Consider the following 24418-nt stretch of genomic DNA (forward strand, 5'->3'; position numbering starts at 1 on the left):
GTCTACTGCCCTGCCTTCATCAACCTTCTTGGTTACTTCAAAAAGAGTCTATCAAATTCGTGAGACATAATCTTCTATATTCACAAAGCCACGCCTTTCCAAATGCATGAATATCATATCTCTCAGAATCCCCTCTGTAACTTGCCTACCACAGATGTTGGGCTTACTGGTATATAGTTCCCAGGTTTTTCTTTGTAGCCTTTCTTAAATAAAGGCACAACATTAGCCACTCTCTAGTCTTCTGGGACTTCACATGTCACTAACAATGATGATGAATCTCAGCCAGGGCTCCCACAATTTCTTATTTAGTCTCCCCGCAGTGTTCTTGGAGCTAATCAGGCCCTGGAGATTTATCTACCTTTATACGTTTTAAGACATCCAGCAGAACTTCTGTTGTAAGCTGGACTATCCCTAAGACTTCCCCATTAACTGTCTCATGTTCCGAAGTCTTCATGTGAAAACAGAGGAGAAATATTCGTTGAAGACATAAGCCATCTCCTGCAGCTGCACACAAAGATGTCCACTCTGGTCTTTTTGGGGCCCTATTCTCTCTCTCATTACTCTTTTTCCCTTAATTTGCATAAAATCTCTTTGTATTCTCCTCAATCTCTGCCAAGGCCATCTCAAGCCCCCTGTTTCCCCTCCTGATTTCCTTAAGTATATTCCTGCATCCGCTGTACTCCTCCAGTGATTCATTTGATCCCAGTTACTGTACCTAACCCATGCCCCCTTCTTTTTCCTGACCAAGAGTAGGTCAAGCTTTGCCCTCTCCTTAGTAGGAGCTACTGTATATATTGCCTGAGAAAACGTTTCGGAACACGTTCAATAAATTCCACCCCACCTAAGCCCTTAGCACTATGGCATTCCAAGTCTATTATAAGGAAAGTTAAAATCCCCTACTATGACAACCTTGCTTTCTGCAATCTCCCTGCATATTTGTTCCTCTAATTTCCGTTGACTATAAGAACAATTACAGCAAGGTGATCATCTCATTCTTATTTCACAGCTCCACCCATAAAGCTTCACTGGAAAATTCCTTAGTAATTTCATCTCTGACTACTGCTGTAATGTTCTCCTTAATAAGAAATGCAACTCCCCTCCTCTCTTTCCTCCACCTCTATCCTGCCTATAGCACCTGTACCCTGGAACATATAGCTACCAGCCCTGTCCCTCTCTTAGCCGTATTTTGGTAATGGCTGTAATATCCCAGTCCCACATAGCTATCTGTACCCCGAGTTCATCTCCCTTACCTGTCAGGCCTTTTGTATTGAAATAAATGCAATTTAATCCACTGGTCCTTGCTCACTCCCTGACATGCTGCTTCCTTTCTTGTTTACTGAACTTTGAATTCTGTATCATCTTCCAGCCTGCCATCTGCATCACTGCTGCTTTGGATCCCACCTCCCTGCCAATCTAGTTTAAACCCTCCCTTGTAGCACCACCAAATCTGCCCACCAGGATATTGGTTCTCCTCCTGTTGAGGTGCAACCCATTCCTCATACAGGTCATCTCTATCCCAGAAGAGCCAAATGATCCAAAAAACTGAATCCCTGGCTCCTGCACCAACTCCAGCCATGCATTCATCTGCCATAATCTTGTATTCTTGCCCTCACCAGCACATGGCACTGGGAATATTCCAGAGATTATTACCCTCAAGGTCCTGCTTTTTAATCTTTTTTTCCCTAATTCTCTAAATTCACTCCCCTCATTCCTCTTTCTACCCATGTCCTTTGCGGGGACATCCTCAATCCTGGCACCAGTGAAGCACATCTCACCCTCGGATTTCTTTTGTGGCAATAGAATCTCTTTTCTGCCCCCTAACTCCTTTCACTACAGTCCTGTTTGCCTTCACCCTTCCCTGCTGAGCCTCAGAGCCAGTCCTGGTGCTACAAATCTGGCTGCTGCTTTCTCCTGAACAGTCATCACCCCCCCTCCTCCTCCAACAGTATCCAAAACTTGTTTTCAATATCCTTCCTCTGACTTGTCTGAAAATTCTGTATCCCAGTATACTTAGTGACCAGTCCTGCCTATCTTTCAACCATGTACCATAGAGCCACGTTTTAGTTAAAGATTTGAGTTAATCTACTTTACCAGATAGACTTTTTGAATTAAAATTGATGCAATTTAGCTTTGTTTTCCCTACGTGCATTTATCTACCTGCTCTGCTCATTAGACCTACAAACTTTTTCTCCTCTAGGTGACTGTACCTCCCCATCTGAACATCTACTGTGAACCCCTTTCCCCTGCCACCAATAGCACAAGCAAACCTGCGAGGATATTGGTCTTGTTCTAATTTAGATACAATCTGTCTCTTTTGTACAGGTCCCACCTTCCCCAGGAATGTTCCCAATGACCCAGGAACCCAAAGCCCATTGTCCTGCAACCATACATTTATCTACCAATCCTTCCATTCCTATACTCATCAGTTTGTGGCACTGGAAGCAATCCAGAGATTACAGTGGGGTGGAATTTGTGAAATGTGTCTAGGAAAGTTTTGTCAAACAATATTTGAGTGACTGCAGAAAATTCTGGAGTGGGAGGGTGAACAGCCAGAGGTTGTTGTACATGTTGGTACAAACGACGTAGGTAGAACAAGGGATGAGGTCCTGCAGAGTGAGTATAGGAAAGTTAAGAAGCAGGACCTTGAGAGAAGTGACCTTCAGATTACTCCCAGTGGCACATGCAAACGAGGTCAGAAATAGTAAAATTGACCAGATGAATTCATGGCTGTTGCAGGGGGCAGGGATTCGGGTTCTTGGACAATTGCGATCTCTTCTGGAGTAGAGGTGACCCGTTCAAGAGGGACGGATTGCACTTGAACCAGAGTGGGACCAGTATACTTGCAGGGAAATTTGCTAGTGCTACATGGGAGAACTTAAACTAGATTGGCAGTAGGGTGGGACTCTGAGTAGGATCAAGTCATGGGATAAAGCAGTAGCCTGCGAGAGCAAGTTTAGTAATCAGGATGGCCGGGGCACAGTAAAGGGAGGGAAAGGAATACTCAGTTAAACTGAATTTATTTCAATGCATGAGGTAAAGTGGATTGGCTCTGGGGACTTGAATTTTATAGCCATAACAGGCGCATGGCTGAGAGAAGGGCAGGACTGGCAGTTCAGTGTTCTGGGATACAGATGCTGCAGGCATGACAGAGGAGCAGGTAAGTGAGAAGAGGGTGTTGCTTTCTGATAAGGGATAAGGGAGGACGTAACAGCAGTGTTTAGAGATGACGTCCTTGGAGGATCATCCAGTGAGGCTATATGGATAGAACTTCAGAACAAGGGGAGCCTCACTCTTGTGAGGCTGTATTATAGACCCCCCCTCCCCCCAATCGTCGGTGGGAGCTTGAGATGTGTAGAGAAATTCCTGATAGTTGTAAGAAATACAGGATTGTATTTGTGGGAGATTTTAATTTCACTGGTTTTGACTGGGCCACCCAGAATGTTAAGGGCCTGGATGGGGTGGAGTTTGTTAAATGTGTTCAGGAAAGTTTTCTGATAGAGGACACTACTCGAGGAGGGTGCAATACTGAGGGAACAAGGCAGGGCAACTAACAGAGGTGGCAGTCAGGGAGCAGTTTGGCTCTAACGACCATAATTCATAGTTTTACAATACTGATGGAAAAGGATAGGACAGACCCACAGGTTAGGGTCCTAAACTGGAGCAGGGCTAGTTTAGAGGGAATTAGATAGGATCTAGCAGAGGTCGACTGGGAGAGCCCGTTTGAGGGGAAAGGAATGAATGGCAAGTGGGAGGTTTTTAAGAGTGTGATATCGAGAGCCCAGGGGCAAGATGTTCCAGTTAGGGTGAAGGATAAATATGGAAAGTTTCGGGAACCTTGGGTGACAAGAGATATTGAGGCTCTGGTCAAGAAGAAGGAGGAAGCGTACATTGGGTTTCGGAGGTCAAGGACAAGTGAATCCCTTGATGACTCTAAAAAGACAAGGAATAGCTTTAAGAGGGAAATCAGGAGGGCAAAGAAAGGGTATGAGATGGATCTGGCTGGTAAGGTTAAGGAAAATCCCAAGAGGTTCTATAGATATATTGAGAGTAAAAGGGTGACCAGGGAGAGAGTAGGTCCCCTTAGTGATCAGCAGGGCTGCCTATGTCTCAAGCCACAGGAGATGGGTGGGATTTTTTAACAAATATTTCTCCTCTGTGTTTACCGAGGAGAAAATTATGGTTGCTCAGGAGATAAGGAGAACTAGTGAAGATGTTTTGGAAAACATTCATATTACCAGGGAGGAGCTATCTGCAACTTTACAGTGCATTAAGGTGGATAAGGGCCTGACTGAGTAGATCCTTGGTCTTTGTGGGAGGCTTGAGAAGAAATTGCAGAGATCCTTGTGGAGATATTTGCTTCATCGTTAGCCACTGGTGAAGTTCCTGAAGTCTGGACAGTGGCTAATGCCCTTCTGTTGTTTATGAAGGGGAAAAAGGACAAGCCAGGGAACTACAGGCCGATCAGCCTGATATCAGTGGTGGGGAAGATACTGGAGGGAATTCTGAGGGACAGGATCTACCAGTATATGTATAGACTGAGCATGATTAGGAGGAGTCATGTTTGATGAATCTTCTAGAGATCTTTGAAGAGGTAACCAAGAGGGTAGATGAGGGTAGGGTAATGGATGTTGTCTACAGTATTTGAATTTTAGCAAGGGCTTTGACAAGGTCCCACATGGCAGTCTGGTCTGGAAGGTTAGGACCATGGAATGCAGGGATTGCTAATTTGGTGGATTCAAAATTGGCTCGGAGGTAGAAAGCAGAGGGTGGTGGTCGAAGGTTGTTTCTTGGAATGGAGACCAGCGACTAGTGGTATGCTGCAGGGGTCGGCATTGGGACCCTTGTTATTTGTTATTTATATAAATGATTTGGATGTGAATGCACAAGGCTTGGTCAGCAAGTTTGCAGATGGCACGAAATTAGGAGGTGGTGTTGATAGTGAAGAAGGTTATCATAGATTACAGGGAGATCTTGATCAGTTAGGGAAGTGGGCCGAGGAGTGGCAAATTTATTTCAGTACAGATAAGTGTGAGATGATGCATTTTGGAAAGCAAAACCCAAGTAGGACTTGTACTATGAATAGTAGGCCACTGGGGAGTGTAATTCTAACAGAGGTAGACATTGAAAGAGGTGTCACACATAAACAGGGTAGTGAAAAAGGAGTTTAGCACGCTGGTCTTCGTCAGTCAGGGCATTGAGTGTAGGAGTTGGGACATTATGTTGCAGTTGTATAAGTCATTGGTGAAGCTGCACTTGGTGTACTGTGCACAGTTTTGGTCATCTTGTTATAGGAAAGACGTGGTTAAACTGGAAAGAGTGCAGAAAAGATTTGCGAGGATGTTGCCAGGACTAAAGGCCTGAGTTATAGGGAGAGGTTGGCTAGGCCAGGTCTTTATTCCTTGGAATGAAGGGCGACCTCAATGAAGTGCTTAAAATTATGAGATGCATGGATAAGGTGGACAGTAACAGTCTTTTCCCCAGGGTAGGGGAGTCCAAAACTAGGAGGCCTAGGTTTAGGGTGAGAGGGGAAAGATTTAAATCAGATTTGAGGGGCAACTTTTTCATGCAGAGGGTGGTGAGTATATGGAACAAGCAGCCAGAGGAAGTGGTTGAGGCAGGTACAATAGTATCAGTTAAGAAGCACTTGGATAGGTACATGCAGGGGTGGGGCTTAGAAGGATGTGGGCCGAATGCAGGAAATAGGGACTGGCTGGGTGGGCACCATGGTCGGCATGGACTTGTTGGGCCAAAGGGCCTGTGTTTTGCTCTGTGACTCTAATATCTAGATGGCCTACCACTGTAGGGGCAATGCTGGTCCTGCTACTGAGCAATGAGGCAGGGAAAGTGACTGAAGTGTTAGTGGAGGGAGCATTTTGAGACCAGTGACTATAATCCTCCTAGTTCTAAAATAGTTGTGGGAAAAGATAGGACTGGTCCACAAGTTAGTCCTAAATTGGGCGAGGGAAATTTTGAAGGCATTCGACAGAACCTTGCAACATTTGGGGAGTGGGAGGCTTTTGAAAGTGAGATGTGGAGAGTTCAGGGCCAAAATTTTCCTGCTAGAGTGAAGGACAAGACTTGCCGGATCAGGGAACACTGGTTAATGAGGGAAATTGAGGCACTGGTCAGGAAAGAGCCGGGTATCGGCAGCCAGGATCATGCAAATCTCTTGGAGTTTCAGAGATGTTGGAGGACACTTAAGAGGGGAATCAGGAGCACAACCCCCTACTTTAAGGGAACACGAAATAGATTTGGTGAGTAAGGTAAAGGAGAATCCTAAGAGATTCTACAAGTATACTAAGAGTAAAAGGGTAACCAGAGAGAGAAAATAGGTTCCCTGAAGGATCAATGTGGTCATCTATGTATGGAACAACAGAAGATGGGTGAGGTATTAAGTGAGTACTTGTGTGGAGATGGGTGAGGTATTAAGTGAATATTTATATTAAGTGTGGAGAAGGTCATGGAGGCTAAGGCATTAAGGGAAATTAATAGCGATGTATTGGAACATATCCAAATTACAAAAGAAGAGGTGCTGGCAGTGCTAAGGTTTTTGAAGGTGGATAAATCCTCAGGGCCTGATCCAAGTGTATTTTAAGACTAGGGGAGAAATTGCAAGGTCCTGGCAGAAATATATGCATCATCTTTTGCCACAGGTGAGGTTCTGAAGGACTGGATGGTGCCTAATGTTGTGTCTTTATTTAAGAAGGGCTGCAAGGACAAGCCAGGGAACAACAGGCTGGTGAGTCTAACATCAGTTGTGGGAAAGTTACTGGAGAGGGATTCTGAGGGACAGGATCTTCCAGCATTTTATTAGACAAGGTGATAGTCAGCAGGGCTTTGTTCCTGGGAAGTCATGTCTCAGGCCAAGGCAGTTGCCACACCAAGCCATGATGCATCCAGATAGAATGCTTTCTATGGTGCATCTTTAAAAATTGGTGAGGGTCAAAGGGGATATGCCAAATTTCTTTAGTCTTCTGAGGAAGTAGAGACGCTGGTGCGCTTTTTTTATCCATGCTGTCTATGTGGTTGGACCAGGACAGGATATTTGTGATCGTTCCTTGGAACTTGAAACTCTCAACAGTCTTGACCTCAGCGCTATTGATGTAAACAGGAGGGTATGCATTGCCTCCCTTCAAGTCAATGACCAGCTCTTTTGTTTTGCTGACTTTGAGGGAAAGGTTGTTGTCATGACACCATGCCACTAGGCTCTCTATCTCCTTCCTGTACTCCGGACCGCTATGATGGTGTCATCTGCAAACTTGTAGATGGTGTTAGAGCGGAATCTGGCCACGCAGTCATGTGTGTATAGGGAGTAAAGTAGGGGGTTGAGGACGCAGCCTTATGGGGCAGCAGTGTTAAGGATAATTGTGTCGGACCTTTTACTTCCTATCCTTACTGATTACGGTCTGTTGGTCAGGAACTCAAGAATCCAGTTGCAAAGGGAGGTGCTGAGTCCCCAGTCTAGGAGTTTGGAGAAGAGTTTGCTTGGAATTATAGTATATACCAGGCCACTGTCTTCTGGACTGTTACAGATCTCACCAAGTCAGGAGATCTCCCCTCCACAGCATACAACCTGTTAATATCCCAATCCTGCATTGCCCACTTCTGTCTCTTACCCAAGATCCACAAACAAGACTTTCCTGGTCGACCCATTGTTTCTGCCTACTCTTGCTCCACCGAACTTCATATCTCAATCCTGTCTCCCCTTGTCCAGTCCCTTCCCACCTACATTCAGGACACCTTTCATGCATAGGTTTAGGGTGAGAGGGGAAAGATTTAAAAGGGACTTGAGGGGCAACTTTTTCCACGCAGAGGGTGGTGAGTATATGGAATGAACTACCAGAGGAAGTGGTTGAGGCAGGTACAATAGTATCATTTAAGAAGCACTTGGATAGGTACATGCAGGGGTGGGGCTTAGAGGGATATGGGCCGAACACAGGAAATTGGGACGAGATAGATGGGCACCATGGTCAGCATGGTCTTGTTGGGCCGAAGGGCCTGTATCCATGCTGTATTGCTCAGTGACTCTATGAGAACAGAGATCGCGTATCCTTGGTCCTTGCTTCTTACCTCTGCATCCAGCATAGCATATCATCCTTTGCCATCTCCACCAGTGTCAACGGGATCCCACCCCCATCCCCACCCTCCGGTCACGTTCTCTTCCCCCACCCCCAAACCTTTCTACTCTCCACAGGAACCGCTCTCTCCTGACTCCCTGGTATACTTATCCCTCCCTACCCATCAATTCCAGACTCCAGGTACTTCCCCTGCAACCATAAGAAATGCAACACCTGTTCCTTCATCTCCTCCCTCACCAGCACTCTGGTGTGGCAGAAAATCACGTGTTAATTGTACAATTTCATCTATTGCATTCAGTGCTTTCAATGTAGAGGAGGCCACATCAGTGAGACCAAGCATAGGCTAGGCACCTGTGCTCTGTCCAAAACAGCCATCTTGACTTCCGGTTGCGTGTCATTTCAACTGCCATTCCCACACCAACTTGTCTGTCCTCTGTCTTCTTCACTGCTTTGGTGAGGCCAAACACAAACTAGAAGAACAACACCTTGTACTCCATTTGGATAGCCTGCAGCTCGGTTTCAGGTAACCCATGCCCCTTGTGTTCCTTTTCCATTCCAACTGGTCCACCCAGATTCTCTCTCTCTTTGTTCACCTTTTCCACCTCCCTCCCCACCACCACCCCCAAGTCTTTCCTTCCTTCCTTCCTTTCCTGTCCCCTCACTCATCTTGTTCCATCTGCCCATCATTTCCTCCCCCCCCCCCCCCCCCTCCCATTTCTGGTTCCACTTATCACCTTCCAGTTTCTGTCTCTACCTTCCCCCTTCCCTCCCCCCACCTGGCTCCATTGCCCAGTTTTATTTTTTTTCCTTATGTTTCCACCTATCAGCCCATCTCACCACTGTCTCTCACCGCCTTATATTGGCTATCTTCCCTCTTCACTCGAGGGGTCCAAGTCCACAATCCTAATGCAAGGTTTTAACCCAAAACGTCGACCCTCCCTTTGCCTCCATAGATGCTGCTTGACCAGTTAAGTTCCTCCAGCAGTTTGTTTTTTGTCTATATAGACTTTAGTAAGGCCTTCAAGTTCCTACATGGTAGGCTGGTCCAGGTTAAGGTACAAAGGAGCTGGCTAATTGGATCCAAAATTGGCTTGGTGATGGGAAGCAGAGGGTAATACTGGAAGAATAAAAAAACTTGGATGTGAATGCAGGAAGTATGATTAGTAACTTTACAGGTGACACAAAAGTTGGTGTTATCGTGAATAGCAAGGAAGGTTGTCTAAGGCTACAGCAGCTTATAGATAAGTTTGAAGCTGGAGCATTGGCAGATGGAATTTCATCCCGACAAGTGTGAGGTGATGTATTTTAGGGGTAGGAAATGTATAGTAAATGTTGAGGCACTAAGGAATGTTGATGGACAAAAAGAACCAGGGTCCCAAGTCCATAGTTCCCTGAAAATGCCAACATAGGGGGATAGGGCGGTGAAGAAGACATGCGGCATACTTACCTCCATAGGTTGCAACACAGAACACGAGTTGGGAGGTTCTGTTGCAATACCGCATTACTCACCTGGACTATCTCTGACATTTCTCTTCTTTTTCTGGATCTCTCGCATCTCAGATGCACTGACATCTTCTATAAGTCCACAAACTTCCACATGTGCCTCAACTATTCCTTTTCCCATGCTGCCTCCTGTAAAGATGCCATCACTACTTCTTAATTTCTCTCTCTCCCCCTCATCTTTTCTCAAGATGAGGCCTTCTGCTCTAGGGCTTCTGAAATGTCATCCTTCCTGAAACATGACTTCTCCTTTGTCACTGCTAGCAAGGGACCTAAACAACGTTTCCAGGTCAGGTAAAGATTCACATGCTCATCCTCCAAACTTGTCTACTACATTCAGTACCCTTGATGTGGCCTTCTCTACACCAGCGAAACCAAGTGTAGATCAGGTGACTATTATGTGGAGCACCAGTGCCCTAATCCCAATGGCCATCTGGAGCTTCCAGATGCATGTCATGTTAACTCTCATTTCCACAGACCTATCTATCTATAACCTTCTCCATTGCTATAGTGAGGCCAAATACAAATTCAAAGAACAACATCTCATGTTCCCCTTGGGCAGCTTACAACCCAAGGGTATGAATATTGAGTTTTGCAATTTCCGGTAACCCGCACCCCCGATGTTTTCCTCCCATATACACTCACCTGTCCATCTAGGTGTCTTCTCCCTTTCTTCACCTTTTCTGTCTCCTCCCTCTCCCTACCTGTTTCTATCTGCCCAGCTCTTCCCTTTCTGGTTCCACCTATCAGCTACTAGACTCTGTCCCACCCCTCCCTTGCATTGCCATATTCCATCTTGCCTTTCAGTACAGACACACGGTCTCAACCCAAAATATCGATTTGCACCAATATCCACAGATACTGCTTGACCCACTGAGTTCTTTCAGTGTTTTGGATTTTGTCACAAAACACTGGTTAGGTCGCACTTGGAATATTGTGTACTGTTCTGGTCGCTACACTATATGAAGGATGTGATTGTATGGAGACGGTGCAGAGAAGCTTCATGAATCCAATCCAAGGCTGGTAATTGGATTTGCTAGCCTATCCATTCCTTATCTGGATTGGACGACTTTATCTGGATTGGATCGCAGTTGTAATATAACTGGATGGCTTGCTGGCTCAGTGTCCAATCCAGTTCTCCCACTAACTTTCACTGTATTTTATTCCCGTCCCCACCCCCTCATTCCCATTAACTCCCAAAAAGGGAGGGAATATAGGGCCAGGCTGCTTAACCTTTGTTCAAATGACCATCTGCCATTTAGGGAATTAATCAGGTGAACCTTTGCTGCATTTCTTTAATTGCAAGAATATCCTTACTTTAAGTAGAAGATCAGACCTGTATGAATATGGGTTTGCACCACATCCTTGTGTAATTGGAGCAAGGCATCTATTTTTGTACTCAAATCTGTTTACAATAAAGGCCATTTGCCTTTCTAATTGCTTACTTACCTCCATGTTAATTTTCAGCAATTGGTGTGCAGGGACACTTGAGTACCTCAGAACTAAAACACTCCTATTTCTTAATTGTTGGTGGGTCTAGGTTATTTCACTCCCTAGAACACAGCATTGTGGGAATACCTTTATCAGAAGAAATGATTTACAAAGATTTAAAAGATTTACAAGGATGTTGCCTGGACTGGAGGGCTTGAGTTATAAGGAGAGTTTGGATACACTGGTACTGTTTTCTCTGGAGCAAAGGAGGCTGAGGGGTGACCTAATAGAGATATACAAAATCATGAGGAGCATAAATAAGGTCACATTCTTTTTGCCAGGACAAGGGAGTCCAAAACTAGAGGGCAATGGTTTAAGAGAGGGGAAAGATTTATCGAGGATCTAAGAGGCAGGTTTTTCACACTGAGGATGGTGAGCATATGGAATGAGCTGCCAGTAGAGACAGGTAAAATTACAATGTTTAAAAGACATTTGGACAGGTACATCGATAGGAAAGATTTAGAGGGATATAGGCCAAATGCAGGCAAATGGGACTAGATTAGATCGGCATCTTGGTCAGCATAGACAAGTAGGCCCGAAGAGCCTGTTTCCATGCTATATAACTCTAGGACTCTAAGAATTGCAGTAGTTCAAGAAGGTGGCTCACTCTTGTCACTTTTTCAAGGGCAATTGAGGATGGGTAGTAAATGAATATATTCGAACTAAAATTTCAAGGTTGAGAGAGATTCCGCTACCGTGAAATTGAGGATTATGTGGATAAGGCAGAAAGTGGAGCTGAGGGAAAGACCAAATCAGTGATGGTCTTATTGAATGGCAGAATGGGCTTAAGAGCCTGATGGCCTATTCTGCTATTTTTTATGTTCTCGCTATTTTATGTTCTGCCAGGCTACGGGATCAGAATACCATTCTTTGGTGTTTGTCATTAAAGAATCTAGTCTTAAACATTGTCTGGATGTAACAAATACAACTTCATCCAAATTACGTGTTGCTTATGCTTCTTGTTTATACTTATAGGTTGCCAGACTTGAAGGGCAGTTACATCGTATAAAACAGCAACAGAAAACTCAGAAAAAATAGAGGATGAACTTAAAGCAGAAAAGAGAAGGTTGCAGCGAGAGGTATGAAAGATTTGGTTGCTCTGCTCACTTGATGCTGCTACGTTTTTCAGTATTCCACAAACAAGTCAACTTTCGACATAATTATATAGCAGATATGAAACTAAAAGAGTAGCTTTTTACCAAGATTTAGTGCAGGTGTATTGTGTTCTTTATTGCCTTGTTGACATCTTTCATTATAGCCTAACTGTCGTGTCATTTGAGTCATTTCTAGTACAGATTTGGGTCTGAATAATTGTGCTTTTTACAAATGCATTTAGTATAAGTAATTAATTGCAGATGCAGTTTAAATTCACTCAGTGTGACATGATAGCTCTTACTGAGATATGGCAGCAAAGCTATCTAGACGATGCAACCATTACCAGGTTATGAAGTCTACAAGAAAAATTGACGAAATAGTAGAGAGGAGCAGCAGTTTTTAGAACAGGATCATTGAAGAGAAGGTATCTTTAAGGATGTTGATTTTATGGTAGATTTTAAAAAAATAGAAAATTATTTAAGTTTGTGGTGGAATAACTATCTGTGTGTATGTGATGAAAGTATAAACTGGTGAAATTGGACAAGCATGTGATAACAAGCAGATTGGCTCATTAGGTAAATTTAACATTCCTATAAATGGGAACAAAGAGACAAGCATATATCTAACAAATTGTGAATTTTGAGCACACTCACAATCATTTTCTGCAGCAGTATTTCCTGAACAATATTCAATTTAGTCGTGAGTAATGAACTGGATTTAGTGAATAGCCTAAAATTCTAAAGACTCAATTCATGCAGTGAAACATGGTAAAACTAGATAAATTCTTAATGGGTGCAAAAAACATGTAGGTTGATTCTTTGAAAAATTATTTATTATGATTCAGAAACACTTATAAGACTGGATGAGTTCCATTTGCAAAACATAAAGCCTGTGAAGATTAAAGGTCAAGACAAACAAAATAAAACAGAAAAAACATACTAAATTTTTTAAAGCAAAACAGTATAGTTATTGGTGATTGGTGGAGATACAAAAGAACAAAAGGTGACCGAATAGATTGTAAAAGCTCAAAAAAATTGACTGAAATTGCATAACAAGGCCTGTTCTACCAATGAAACTAAAGCAGAAAATACTGGAAAAAACTCAGCAGGTCAGGCAGCATTTGTGGAAAGAATGACTGTCAACATTTAGGGTCTATGATTCTTTGTCACAAATGAGAAAGAGAAAAGCAAATTAGTTTTCATTCGGAGATCAGGTGAAAGAGGGATTATGCAGAACATCGGAAGGGATTGTGTAGGACGCTGGAAGGGATTCTGGATGTTACTGGGAGGGATTTTGAAGGACAGCACTTATTTGAATTTGGAAAGGCAAGGACAGATTAAGGATAGCCAGCATGGCTTTGTTCGTGGGAAATCGTGTCTCACAAATTTGAGTTTTTCAAGAGGTGACGAAGAGGAATGGTGAGGGTAGTGCGGTAGACGTTGACTATGTGGACTTCAACAAGGCCTTTGACAAAGTCCCACATGGTAGGAAGTCAGACATGGAACGGTGCAGCACAGGAACAGGCACTTTGGCCATGATGTCTGTGCTGACCATGATGCCAATTTAAACTAATCCTGTCTGCCTGCATGTGGTCTATATCCCTCCATGCCCTGCCTGTTCACGTGCCTGTCTAAATGCCTCTTAAATGTAGCTATTATATCAGCTTCCTCCACCTTCCCTGGCAGCCCTTTCAAGGCACCTGCCACTCTTGAGTTTTTTTAAAAGAACAAAACTGCAGAAAATCTCCTTTAAACTTTCTGCCTCTCACCTTAAAGCTATGCCATCTAGTATTTGACATTTCCACCCTGGGAAAGGTTAGAACTTGTGGGATTTGGGGTGAGTTAGCCAATTAGATACAAAATTGGCTTGGTGGTAGGAGGCAACAGGTGGGAGTGGAGGTTCGTTTTTCACATTGGAAGTTTGCGACCCTTGTACCCTGTGAGATGCCGAGGGGTACAAGTACGTAGTTACTTAAATGTGGCAACACAGGAAGACAGGGTGGTGAAGAAGGCACATGGTCTGCTTGTCTTCATTGACTGTGGCATTTGAATACAGGTATTGGGACATCCTGTTACAGTTGTACATGACCTTGGTTACACAGCACTAGTAATATTGTGTTCAATACTGTAGGAAGGATGTGATTAAGCTAGAGCAGTGCAGAAAAGATTCACGATGATATTTCCTGGACTGGAGGTCTTGAGTTATAAGCAGAGCTAGGACAGGCTGGCACTGTTTTCCCTGGAGCGTAGGAGGCTGAGGGATAACCTTATAGATATTTATAAGATCATGAGGGGCATATATAAGGTGAGTGGTCAGTCTTTTTCCCAGGGCAGGGGAGTGTAAAACTAGAGGGCATAAGTTTAAGATGAGAGTCATCGTGCTATACCAGTCAGAGGTTGTGATCCTCCTTGGAAAAAATGCACTATCCTACCAACTTTTGAGAATCCTTGACCCATATCTGGTCAAACTGGAGAAGGAGCATTTGGGAGCCTCAAATACATTCACTTCACAAACTATTCACTCACATAATTTGTTTGACACCTCATATCCCACCTGTGGAACAGTCTGTAATTCCTACATTGGCCTTGAAACAATTGGGCTTTATTGGAATTCCCCTTTTCCTATCTTCAGTCTTGAAGAAGGGTCCTGACCCAAAAGTTGACTGCCTGCTTTTCTCCATGGATGCTGCCTAGCCTGCTGAGTTCCTCCAGCATCATAGTGTTTTTCACCTACATTGGCCTCATTTGACCCCTCAGAACCCACAAACTGGAGCAGAATCAAGTCATCCTTGCTCTGCTGACAGCCTTGTCCTTTGCAAGTGCAAACTTTGATCTCAAATTCGCCAGGCTACACGTCATATGTGCATTGTGGTTATTGGCTGCGCGATCGCTTAGCTCTGTAGAACACTGCTTCTAATCTTCAACATTATAGTGTTTCATCAGATTGGTAACTCATTTTTAGATGTACTGAGCATAAGCTTCTGCACTCCTCACTGAATCACAATTGGTCCTTTGGCCTGACAGTAATAGCAGACATCACACCATGAATTGGAATACAATCTGTTGCAGCTGATGGACCTCAACATTTAATGGATGCCCAGATATGAGCTGCTGAATGCATCTTGGAAACTAGCCCACATGGTACTAAAGCACACAGAGAATAGAGTGCTACACTGTGAAATTAATGAGTTTGTTCATTACAGTTTGGTTTGAGTAGCAACCACAATGATGGGTGGCCTGACAAGAATGAGATCAAATTAGTTTTTACCTCATGTTAATTCTCTAATCAATTCTGTAGGCCCAATTTGATAGCTATGTACTTCAAGACTTAGCCATATTCTCAAATAGAATCATAAGATCAGAGATGCCCCTTTAGCCTGTTCCAATGAGATAAAGGCTGATCTGTCACCTGGATTCAGAGCATGAACATAACATGATGGGAAAGAACTGTATCATTGGTAAAATAGAAATTGATAAATTACACAACCCTTGCCCACCCCCCCCTCCCCCCAGTAAAATTTAACGGGTTTCCCTCTTTTCCCTGTTCTGATGCAGGTTTGTGGCCCCTAAATATTGACTGGGGGGTAAAATCTGTGGAAGGAGAAACAGTCAATATTTAGGGGCCAGAAGCCTTCATCGGAGCTGGGGAAAGAGGGAAACCCGTTAGATTTTACTGGGGGGGGGGGGGGTGATTTTCTACCATTTTTTGTTTTTTGTTTTAGATTTCCAGCATCTGCAGTTGTTTTGGACTTTCATTTACAGTTAAATTCACTGTCACTTCTCTTCCAGGAATGCCTACCTTAAAGAAGTTCTCTGCTCTCTGGCAGGATTTCTGCCTGTCCCTTTTGCCTTGTTCGCCTCAGTTGTTTCTCTTTCCTTTCAAGTCTATACAAAGGTGTTGACTCAAACAAGTCTAGCCTGATGGGCAGGTCCCACTTCCTTACCATAACAACACAATACACAGCTTAATGCGCTAGTAAATGCCCATATTTAGTAATGCCTGCCATTAAGACTTATCGACCTGTCCTATCGTAGATATTCCCTTCATTATAGATTCAATGAGTTACACAGCATGGAACGAGGCCCTTTGGCCCAATGCATCCAAGCTGACCAAGATGCCCATCTACGCTAATCCCATTTCCCTGCATTTTGCCTAAATTCCTCTAAACCTTTCCTATGGTACCTGTCTAAATGTCTTTTAACCATTTTAGTTGTATCTACCATCTCCTCTGGTAGCTCATTCCATACACCCACCAGACATACCCCTCAGATCCTCTTTAAATCTTTGCCCTTTGAACCATTGGGACCTCTTCTGGGGAAGGAGTGACCTGTACAAGGGGTCAGGTTACACCTAAACTGGAAGGGGACCAATATCCTTGTGGGCAGATTTGGTAGTGCTACTAGGGAGGGTTTAAACTAGATTGGCAAGGAGTTGGGATGTAGAAGTGAGGCAATTAAGAGGTAGCATGGTGATAGAGAAGACAGTGAAAATAAATTGAACAGGCAGGACAGGAAGAAGCATGGCCAAGAGCAAGGAAAGTCGGTTGGATTAAATTGCATTTACTTCAGTGCAAGAGGTCTGACAGATGAACTTGGGACATGGGTAAGTACGTGGGACTGGGATATTATAGCCATTTATTAGAAACATGGCTAAGGGAAGGGCAGGAGTGGCAGCTTAATGTTTCGTGATACAGGTGTTTTAGATGAGATGGAGGTGGAGTATATAAAATGTATCACAGACAACAGAGGTCCCATCACTGATCCCTGCAGAACGCCACTGTCATAGAGTCATACAGCAAGGCAACAGGCCCATCGGCCCAACTCATCCATATTGACTGTGTTGCCCAGCAAGCTAGTTCCATCAGCCCACATTTGGCCAATAGCCTTCTAAACCCCTCCTATCCATGTACTTATCTAGATGGCTTTTAAATGTTGCTAATGTGCCCACCTCAACCACTATTTCTAATGGCTCATTCCAAATATGCACCATCCTTTGTGTGAAGAAGCTGCTCCTGATGTCACTTTTAAATCTCTTGCCTCTGATCTTAAACCTATGTCATCTTGTTTTTAGTGCCTCCTCCCTGGAAAAAAGACTGTGCTTATACCCTGTCTATGCCTCTCATGATCTTGCATACTTTCATCAGGTTGCCCCTCAATCTCCTAAATTCGAGGAAATAAAGCCCTGTTTTACACAACCTCTCCTTGTAACTCAGGCCCCCAAGTCCATGCAACATCCTGGTAAATCGTTTCTGCATCTACTCTAGTTTAATAACATCTTTCCCATAATAGGGTGACCAAAATTGTACACAATACTCCAAATGAGGCCTCACCAACATTTGTATAAACTGCATCATAACTTCCCAACTCCTATACTCAATTGCCTGATTAATGAAGGCTAGCATGCCAAATGCCTCCTTCACCACCCTATCTACCTGATAGTTCACTTTCACTTTCCTAGGTCCCTCTGTTCCAGAACACTCCCCAGGGCCCTATCATTCACTGTATAAATTCTACCCTGGTTTGATCTCCTAAAATGCAATACCTCTCATTTATCTGGATTGAAAGCCATTTGCCAATCCTTAGCCCACGTACCTAGCTGATCAAGAACCCCCTCCCCCCCCCATCGCAATTTTTCATAACCTTCTACACTATCAACAACACCATTTATTTTAGTATCATCTGCAGGCTTACTAACGATACCTTGTACATTTCAGGTCCAAATCATTTATATAAATTACAAACAACAAAGGTCCCATTACTGACTGACCCCTGTGGCACAGCACTAGATAACAGGATACTGGTCCTCGACCTACAGTCAGAATAACATCCCTCTAGCGCTACTCTGTCTCCTATGGTCAAGTCCATTTTGAATCCTATTCAATAAGTCTCCATGGATCCCATGTGCCTTAAGTCTATGTAGACATCATCCACTGCCCTACCCTCATCAGTCATCTTTGCCACCACCTCAATAGACTCAATCAGGTTTGTAATACATGATTTCCCATGCACAAAGCTATGCTGACTATCCCTGATAAGTCCATGCTTTTCCAGATGTGAGTAAATCTTACCCCAAAGAACTCACTGCAATAATTTCCATACCATTGATGTGAGACTCACCAGCTGATAATTTCCTGGTTTTTCCCTATTGCCTTCTTAACAAAGGAACAATGTGGTCTATTCTCCAGTCCCCTGGTACCTCGCCTTTGGCTAAAGATCTCTGTCAAAGCTCCAGCAACCTCTTCTCTTGCCTTGCTCAATAACCTGGGATAGATTCCATTAGTCCTTGGGGACTTATCTTTTGAACAATATTAAGGTGGATATCCACCTGACCTAGAATATCAGCATACTCCTTCTTGACCTCATTATCCTCCATGTCCTTCTCCTTGGTGAATACTGATGCAACGTACTTGTTTAGTACCTCACCCACTTCTTCTGGCTCCAAGCATAAAATCCCTCCTTTGTCCCTAAGTGGTCCTACTCTCTTGTTTTTAATGTATGTATAAAATGCCTGTGGATTCTCTTTATTCCTATTTGTCAAGGGCACTTCAAGGCCCCTTTTAGCCATCCTTTATTCCCTGTTGAAGTTCTTTCCTGCTTCCTTTATATTCTGAGGGTCCTATCCAATTTCATCTGCCTAAACCCTACATACAGTATGTTTCCTTTCTCTTTTTGACTTAATTCACACCATCTCTCATCATCCACTGTTCTTGAACCTTGCTATCTTTGTCTTTCTTTCTCACTGGAACATGTTGGTCCTGAATTCTGACCATCCAGCTTTTAAATGACTCCCACATGTCAGATGTGGACTTGACCAATAACAGCCACTCCCAGTCTACTTTCCCCAGCTCTTGCTAAAGCCTTCCCCCAATTTAGCACTTTCCCAGACATCCAGTGTTATCCATAACTATCTTAAAACTTGGAATTATGTTTCAGTGTTCCCAAAATGTTCTCCCACAGAAACCCCAATCACCTGGCTAGGCTCATTTCCCAATGCAAGGTCTAGTATTGCTCCTTCCCTTGTTGGACTATCTATATACTGTGTCAAAAATATCCTCCTGGATGCACCATGCAATATTCTGCCCTATCTGAGCCTTTAGCAATAGGGAAATCGCAGTAAATATTGGGGAAATTTAAAGTCACCCCTACAACATCTTTGTTTATTCTGTCTACTTATCTGTTCCTCTATCTCCTGCTGGATATTGGGAAGCCTAGAGTATAACCCCATTGTAGCGATTGCACCTTTTTTATTCCTGCGCTCTACCATATTGCCCCACAGGATGAGCCCTTCATCGTGGCCTCTCTACATGCAGCTGTAACATTCTTCTTGATCAGTGGTGGAACTCCCCCATCTCTTATATCCCTCTTTATCACGTCTGAAACATCAAAGCCCTGGCCATGTTGAGCTGCCAGTCCTGCCTTTCTCTCAACCAATTCACAACATGGTAGTTCCATGCACTAATCCAGGCTCTAAATTCACCTGCCTTACCCTTGATACTCATTGCATTGAAATAAATACACTTCAGACCATTAATCCCACCGTGTTCATTAACCTGGCCTGTACTTCCTTTCAGCCTTATTTGACCTAGCCTCTACCCCTCAATTCCTCGACAGGCCCTTTCGCCCAACTGGTCCATGTCAAACCAAGATGCCCCATCCAAGCTGGTCCCATTTGCCAGTGTTTGGCCCATAACCTTTTAAACCTTTCCAATCCATGTACCCGTTCAACTGTCTTTTAAAAGTTGTTATTGTACCTGCCTCAACCACTTCCTCATAGATGTCACCCTCTGTGTTTTAAAAAAAATAGTTGCCCCAAGTTCATCTTAAATCTTCCTCTGTTACCTTAAACCTATCCCCTCTAGTTCTTCATACCTCCACTTCGGGGGAAAAAGACTGAGGGCATTCACCCTATCCATGTCCCTCATGATCTTATACACCTCTATAAGATCACCTCTCAGTCTTCTATGCTCCAAAGAATGAAGTCCTAGTCTGTTCAACCTCTCCCTCTAACTCAATCCTTCAAGTCCTGACAACATCCTTGTAGATGTTTTCTGCACTCTTTTCTATAGCAGGGTGATCAAAACTGAACACAATACTCCCAAGTGTGGCCTCACCGGCGTCCTGTGCAATCGCACCGTGACCTTCCAACTTTAATGCTCAATGCCCTGACTTACGAAGGCCAGTGTGCCAAAAGCCACCTTCACCACCCTGTCTGTGATTCCACTTTCAGTCAACTATGTACTTGTACTCCAAGGACCCTCTGTTCTACAACACTCCCCAGAGCTGTTCATTGTAAAAATTCTACTTAGATATGACTTTCCAAAATGCAACACCTGGCACTTATCCTAATTAAACTCCATTTGCCATTCCTCCGGCCACTTACTCAGCTGATCAAGATCCCCCTGTAATTTTTGATAATGCTTTTCATTGTCCAATATACCACCTATTTTAATGTCATCTGCAAATTTACTAACCACACCTTGTACATTCTTATCCAAATTGTTGATATAGATGACAAACAACACTGGGCCCAGCACCAACCCCTGAGGCACACCAGTAGTCACAGGCCTCCAGTCTGAGAAACAACCTTCGACCATCATCCTCTGCTTTCTACCATCAAGCCAATTGTGAGTCCAATTAGCCAGCTCTACTTGGATTCCTTGCGATCTCACCTTCCAGAGCAGCTTACCATTTGGAACCTTGAAGGCCTTACTGAAGTCCATATAAACCATGTCTACTGCCCTGCCCTCATCAACTTTCTTGATCACCTCATCAAAAAAATCCAAGTTTGTAAGACGTGATCTCCCATGCACAAAGCCATGCTGACTACCCCTAATCAAGCCCCGTCTTTCCAGATGTACACACATCTTATCTCTTAGAATCCTCCCTCATTACTTGCCTACCACAGCTGTTAGACTTACTGGTCTATAGTTCCCAGGTTTTTCTTTGCCGTCCTCCCAAAATAAAGGCACAACCTTCACTACCCTCCAGTCTACAGGCACCTCACCCTTGGCGAGCAATGATGCAGATACAGTGGCATGCAAAAGTTTGGGCACCCCTGGTCAAAATTTCTGTTACTGTGAATAGCTAAGCGAGTAAAAGATAACCTTTTTTTCTCCAAACTTTCCTGTGTCCTCACCACAAAATTCAGCATCAGAAGTTTGCAAAGGAACATCTAAACAAGCCTGATGCATTTTAGAAACAAGTCCTGTGGACTGATGAAGTTAAAATAGAATTTTATGGCTGCAATGAGCAAAGGTATGTTTGGAGAAAAAAAGAATGCAGAATGTCATGAGAAGAACACTTCTCCAACTGTTAAGCACAGGGGTGGATCGATCATGCTTTGGGCTTGTATTGCAGCCAGTGGCACGGGGAACATTTCACTGGTAGAGGGAAGAATGAATTCAATTAAATACCAGCAAATTCTGGAAGCAAACATCACACTGTCTGTAAAAAAAAAAGCTGAAGATGAAAAGAGGATGTCTTCTACAACAGGATAACTATCCTAAACACACCTCAAAATCCACAATGGACTACCTCAAGAGGCACAAGCTGAAGGTTTTGCCATGGCCCTCACAGTCCCCCAACCTAAACATCATTGAAGATCTGTGGATAGACCTCAAAAGAGCACTGCATGCAAGACTGCCCAAGAATCTCACAGAACTAGAAGCCTTTTGCAAGGAAGAATGGGCGAAAATCCCCCAAACAAGAATTGAAAGACTCTTAGCTCGCTGCAGAAAGCGTTTACAAGCTGTGATACTTGCCAAAGGGGGTGTTACTAAGTACTGACCATGCAGGGTGCCCAAATTTTTGCTTCGGGCCCTTTTCCTTTTTGTTATTTTGACACTGTAAAAGATGGAAATAAAAAAAGTAATCTTGCTTAAAATATTAAAGAAATGTGTCATCTTTAACTTTATGCCTTTTGGAAATCAGGTCATCTTTTACTTGCTTAGCTATTCACAGTAACAGAAATTTTGACCAGGGGTGCCCAAACTTTTGCATGCCACTGTATCTCAGCCAAGGCTCCCGCAACTTCTTCTCTAGAATCCCGCAGTGTTTTGAATAAACCTGGTCGGGCCCTGGAGATTTGTCTACCTTCATACATTTTAAGATATCCAATGTAATGCAGGTTATCCCCAAGACCTCCATTTTTCCTTTTCATAGATCCGAAGTCTTCATGATTTTCTCCACAGTAAAAACAGAGGAGAAATATTCATTATGGACCTTGCCCATCTCCTGCGGCTCCACACAAAGGTGTCCCCTTTGGTCTTTGAGGGGCCCTATTCTCTCTCTCGTTACTCGTTTTCCCTTAGTAATAAAATCTCTTTGGATTTCCCTCAATCTTCTCTGCCACAGTTAGCTCATGTCCCCTTTTTGCCTTCCTGATTTCCTTCTTGAGTGCACTTCTGCATCCCTTATAATCCTCCAAGGATTCACCTGATCCCAGCTGCCTGTACCTGACCCATGCCTCCTTTTTCCTGGCCAGAGCCTTAATATCCCTTGTCATCCAGGGTTCCCTACTCCTACTGGCTTTGCACTTCACTCTAACAGGAACATGCAGACCTTGAGCTCTCACTATCTCCCCTTTAAAAGCCTCCCACTTGCCTGTGGTCCCTTTCCCCACAAACAACCTTTGCAAGCTCCCGTCTCATTCCGTCAAAAAAGGGACGAAGGTAAAAGAGGTGGGGGAATGGTTTTGCTGATCAGGGACAGTGTCACAGCTGTAGAAATGGAGGATGTCCTGGAGGGATCGTCCACTGAGTCAGTGTCAGTGGAAGTCAGAAACAGGAAGGGAGTGATCATTCTATTGGGAGTATTCTACAGACCTCCAATAGCAGCAGAGACACTGAGGAGCAGATCAGGAGGCAGATTTTGGAGAGGTGCAAAAATAACAGGGTTGTTGTCATGGGTGATTTCAACTTCCCTAATATTGATTGGCACCTCCTTAGTGTAAAGAGGATACATGAGGCAGAGTTTGTTATGTGTGTCTGGAGGATTCCTGACACAGTATGTGGACAGGCCGTCTAAAGGAGGGGCCATTCTGGATGTGGTATTAGGCAATGAGCCTGATCAGGTTTCAGATCTCAGTGGGAGAGCATTTTGGAGACAGTGACCATAGCTCCTTGACCATAGCCGTGAAGAGGGATATGGGAAAATATTTAACTGGGGGAGGGGGAATTATGCCATTAGGCAGGAACTTGGGAGCGTAAATCAGGAACATGTTCTTGGGGAAGTGCACAGTGGGAATATGGAGGTTGTTTAGGGAGTACTTGCATGGGGTTCTGGATAGGTAGGGTAAGGATGGTAGAGTGAAAGAACCATGGTTGACAAGAGACGTAGAATATCTTGTCAAGAGGAAGAAAGAGTCTTACCTGAGGTTTAGAAGCATGGATCAGACAGGGCTCTGGAGAGTTAGAAGGTAGCCAGGAGGGACCTTACGAATGGACTTAGGAGAGCTAGAAGGGGGCATGAGAAGTCCTTGGTGAGTAGGATCAAGGAAAACACCAAGGTATTCTACATGTATGTGAAGAATAGGAGGATGACTAGAGGAGGACCAATCAGGGATAAAAGAGGAAACGTGTGCCTGGAATCGGAAGAGGTAGGGGAGGTCCTTAATGTAGACTTTGCTTCAGTGTTCACCAGTGAGGGAGACCTTGACATTTGTGACGATGGTGTACAACAGGCTGATAGGCTAGGGCATGTTGACGTGAGGAAAGACGATGTGCTGGAACTTTTGAAAAACATTAGGATAGATAAGTCACCGGGGCTGGACAGGATATATCCAAGGTTATTACGGGAAGCCAGGGAAGAGATTGCTGCGCCTTTGGCGATGATCTTTGCATCCTCACTGGCCACAGGAGTAGTGCCAGATGATTGGAGGGTGGCAAATGTTTCTCCTTTGTTTAAGAAAGAGTAGGGATAACCCTGGGAATTACAGACCAGTGAGTTTTACTTCAGTGGTGGGCAAATTACTGGAGAAGATTCTTAGAGACAGGATTTCTGGGCATTTGGAGAAGCATAGGCTGATTAGGGACAGTCAGCATAGCTTTGTGAGGGGCAGGTCGTGCCTCACGATCCTGATTGAATTGTTTGAGGATGTGACAAAGCACATTGATGAAGGTAGAGCTGTGGATGTGGTGTATATGGATTTTAAGGTTCCTCATGGAAGGCTCATTTAGAAAGTCAGGAGGCATGGGATCCAGGGAAACTTGGCTGTGTGGATTCAGAATTGGTTCGCTCATGGAAGATAGAGGGTGG

General features: G+C 44.0%; 1 protein-coding gene across 1 annotated transcript in view; it reads left to right on the plus strand.

Annotated features, from left to right (window-relative positions):
- LOC127574522 (leucine-rich repeat flightless-interacting protein 2-like) overlaps positions 1–24418 on the plus strand; it is a 200185-nt gene that overhangs the window by 167232 nt on the left and 8535 nt on the right. The window contains 2 exon segments of the mRNA XM_052023564.1: positions 12045–12066; positions 12069–12148. Coding sequence (XP_051879524.1) covers positions 12045–12066; positions 12069–12148 — 102 coding nt within the window.

The sequence above is a fragment of the Pristis pectinata genome, chromosome 9, assembly GCF_009764475.1.
Source record: "Pristis pectinata isolate sPriPec2 chromosome 9, sPriPec2.1.pri, whole genome shotgun sequence".
In the NCBI taxonomy this organism is placed as follows: domain Eukaryota; kingdom Metazoa; phylum Chordata; class Chondrichthyes; order Rhinopristiformes; family Pristidae; genus Pristis; species Pristis pectinata.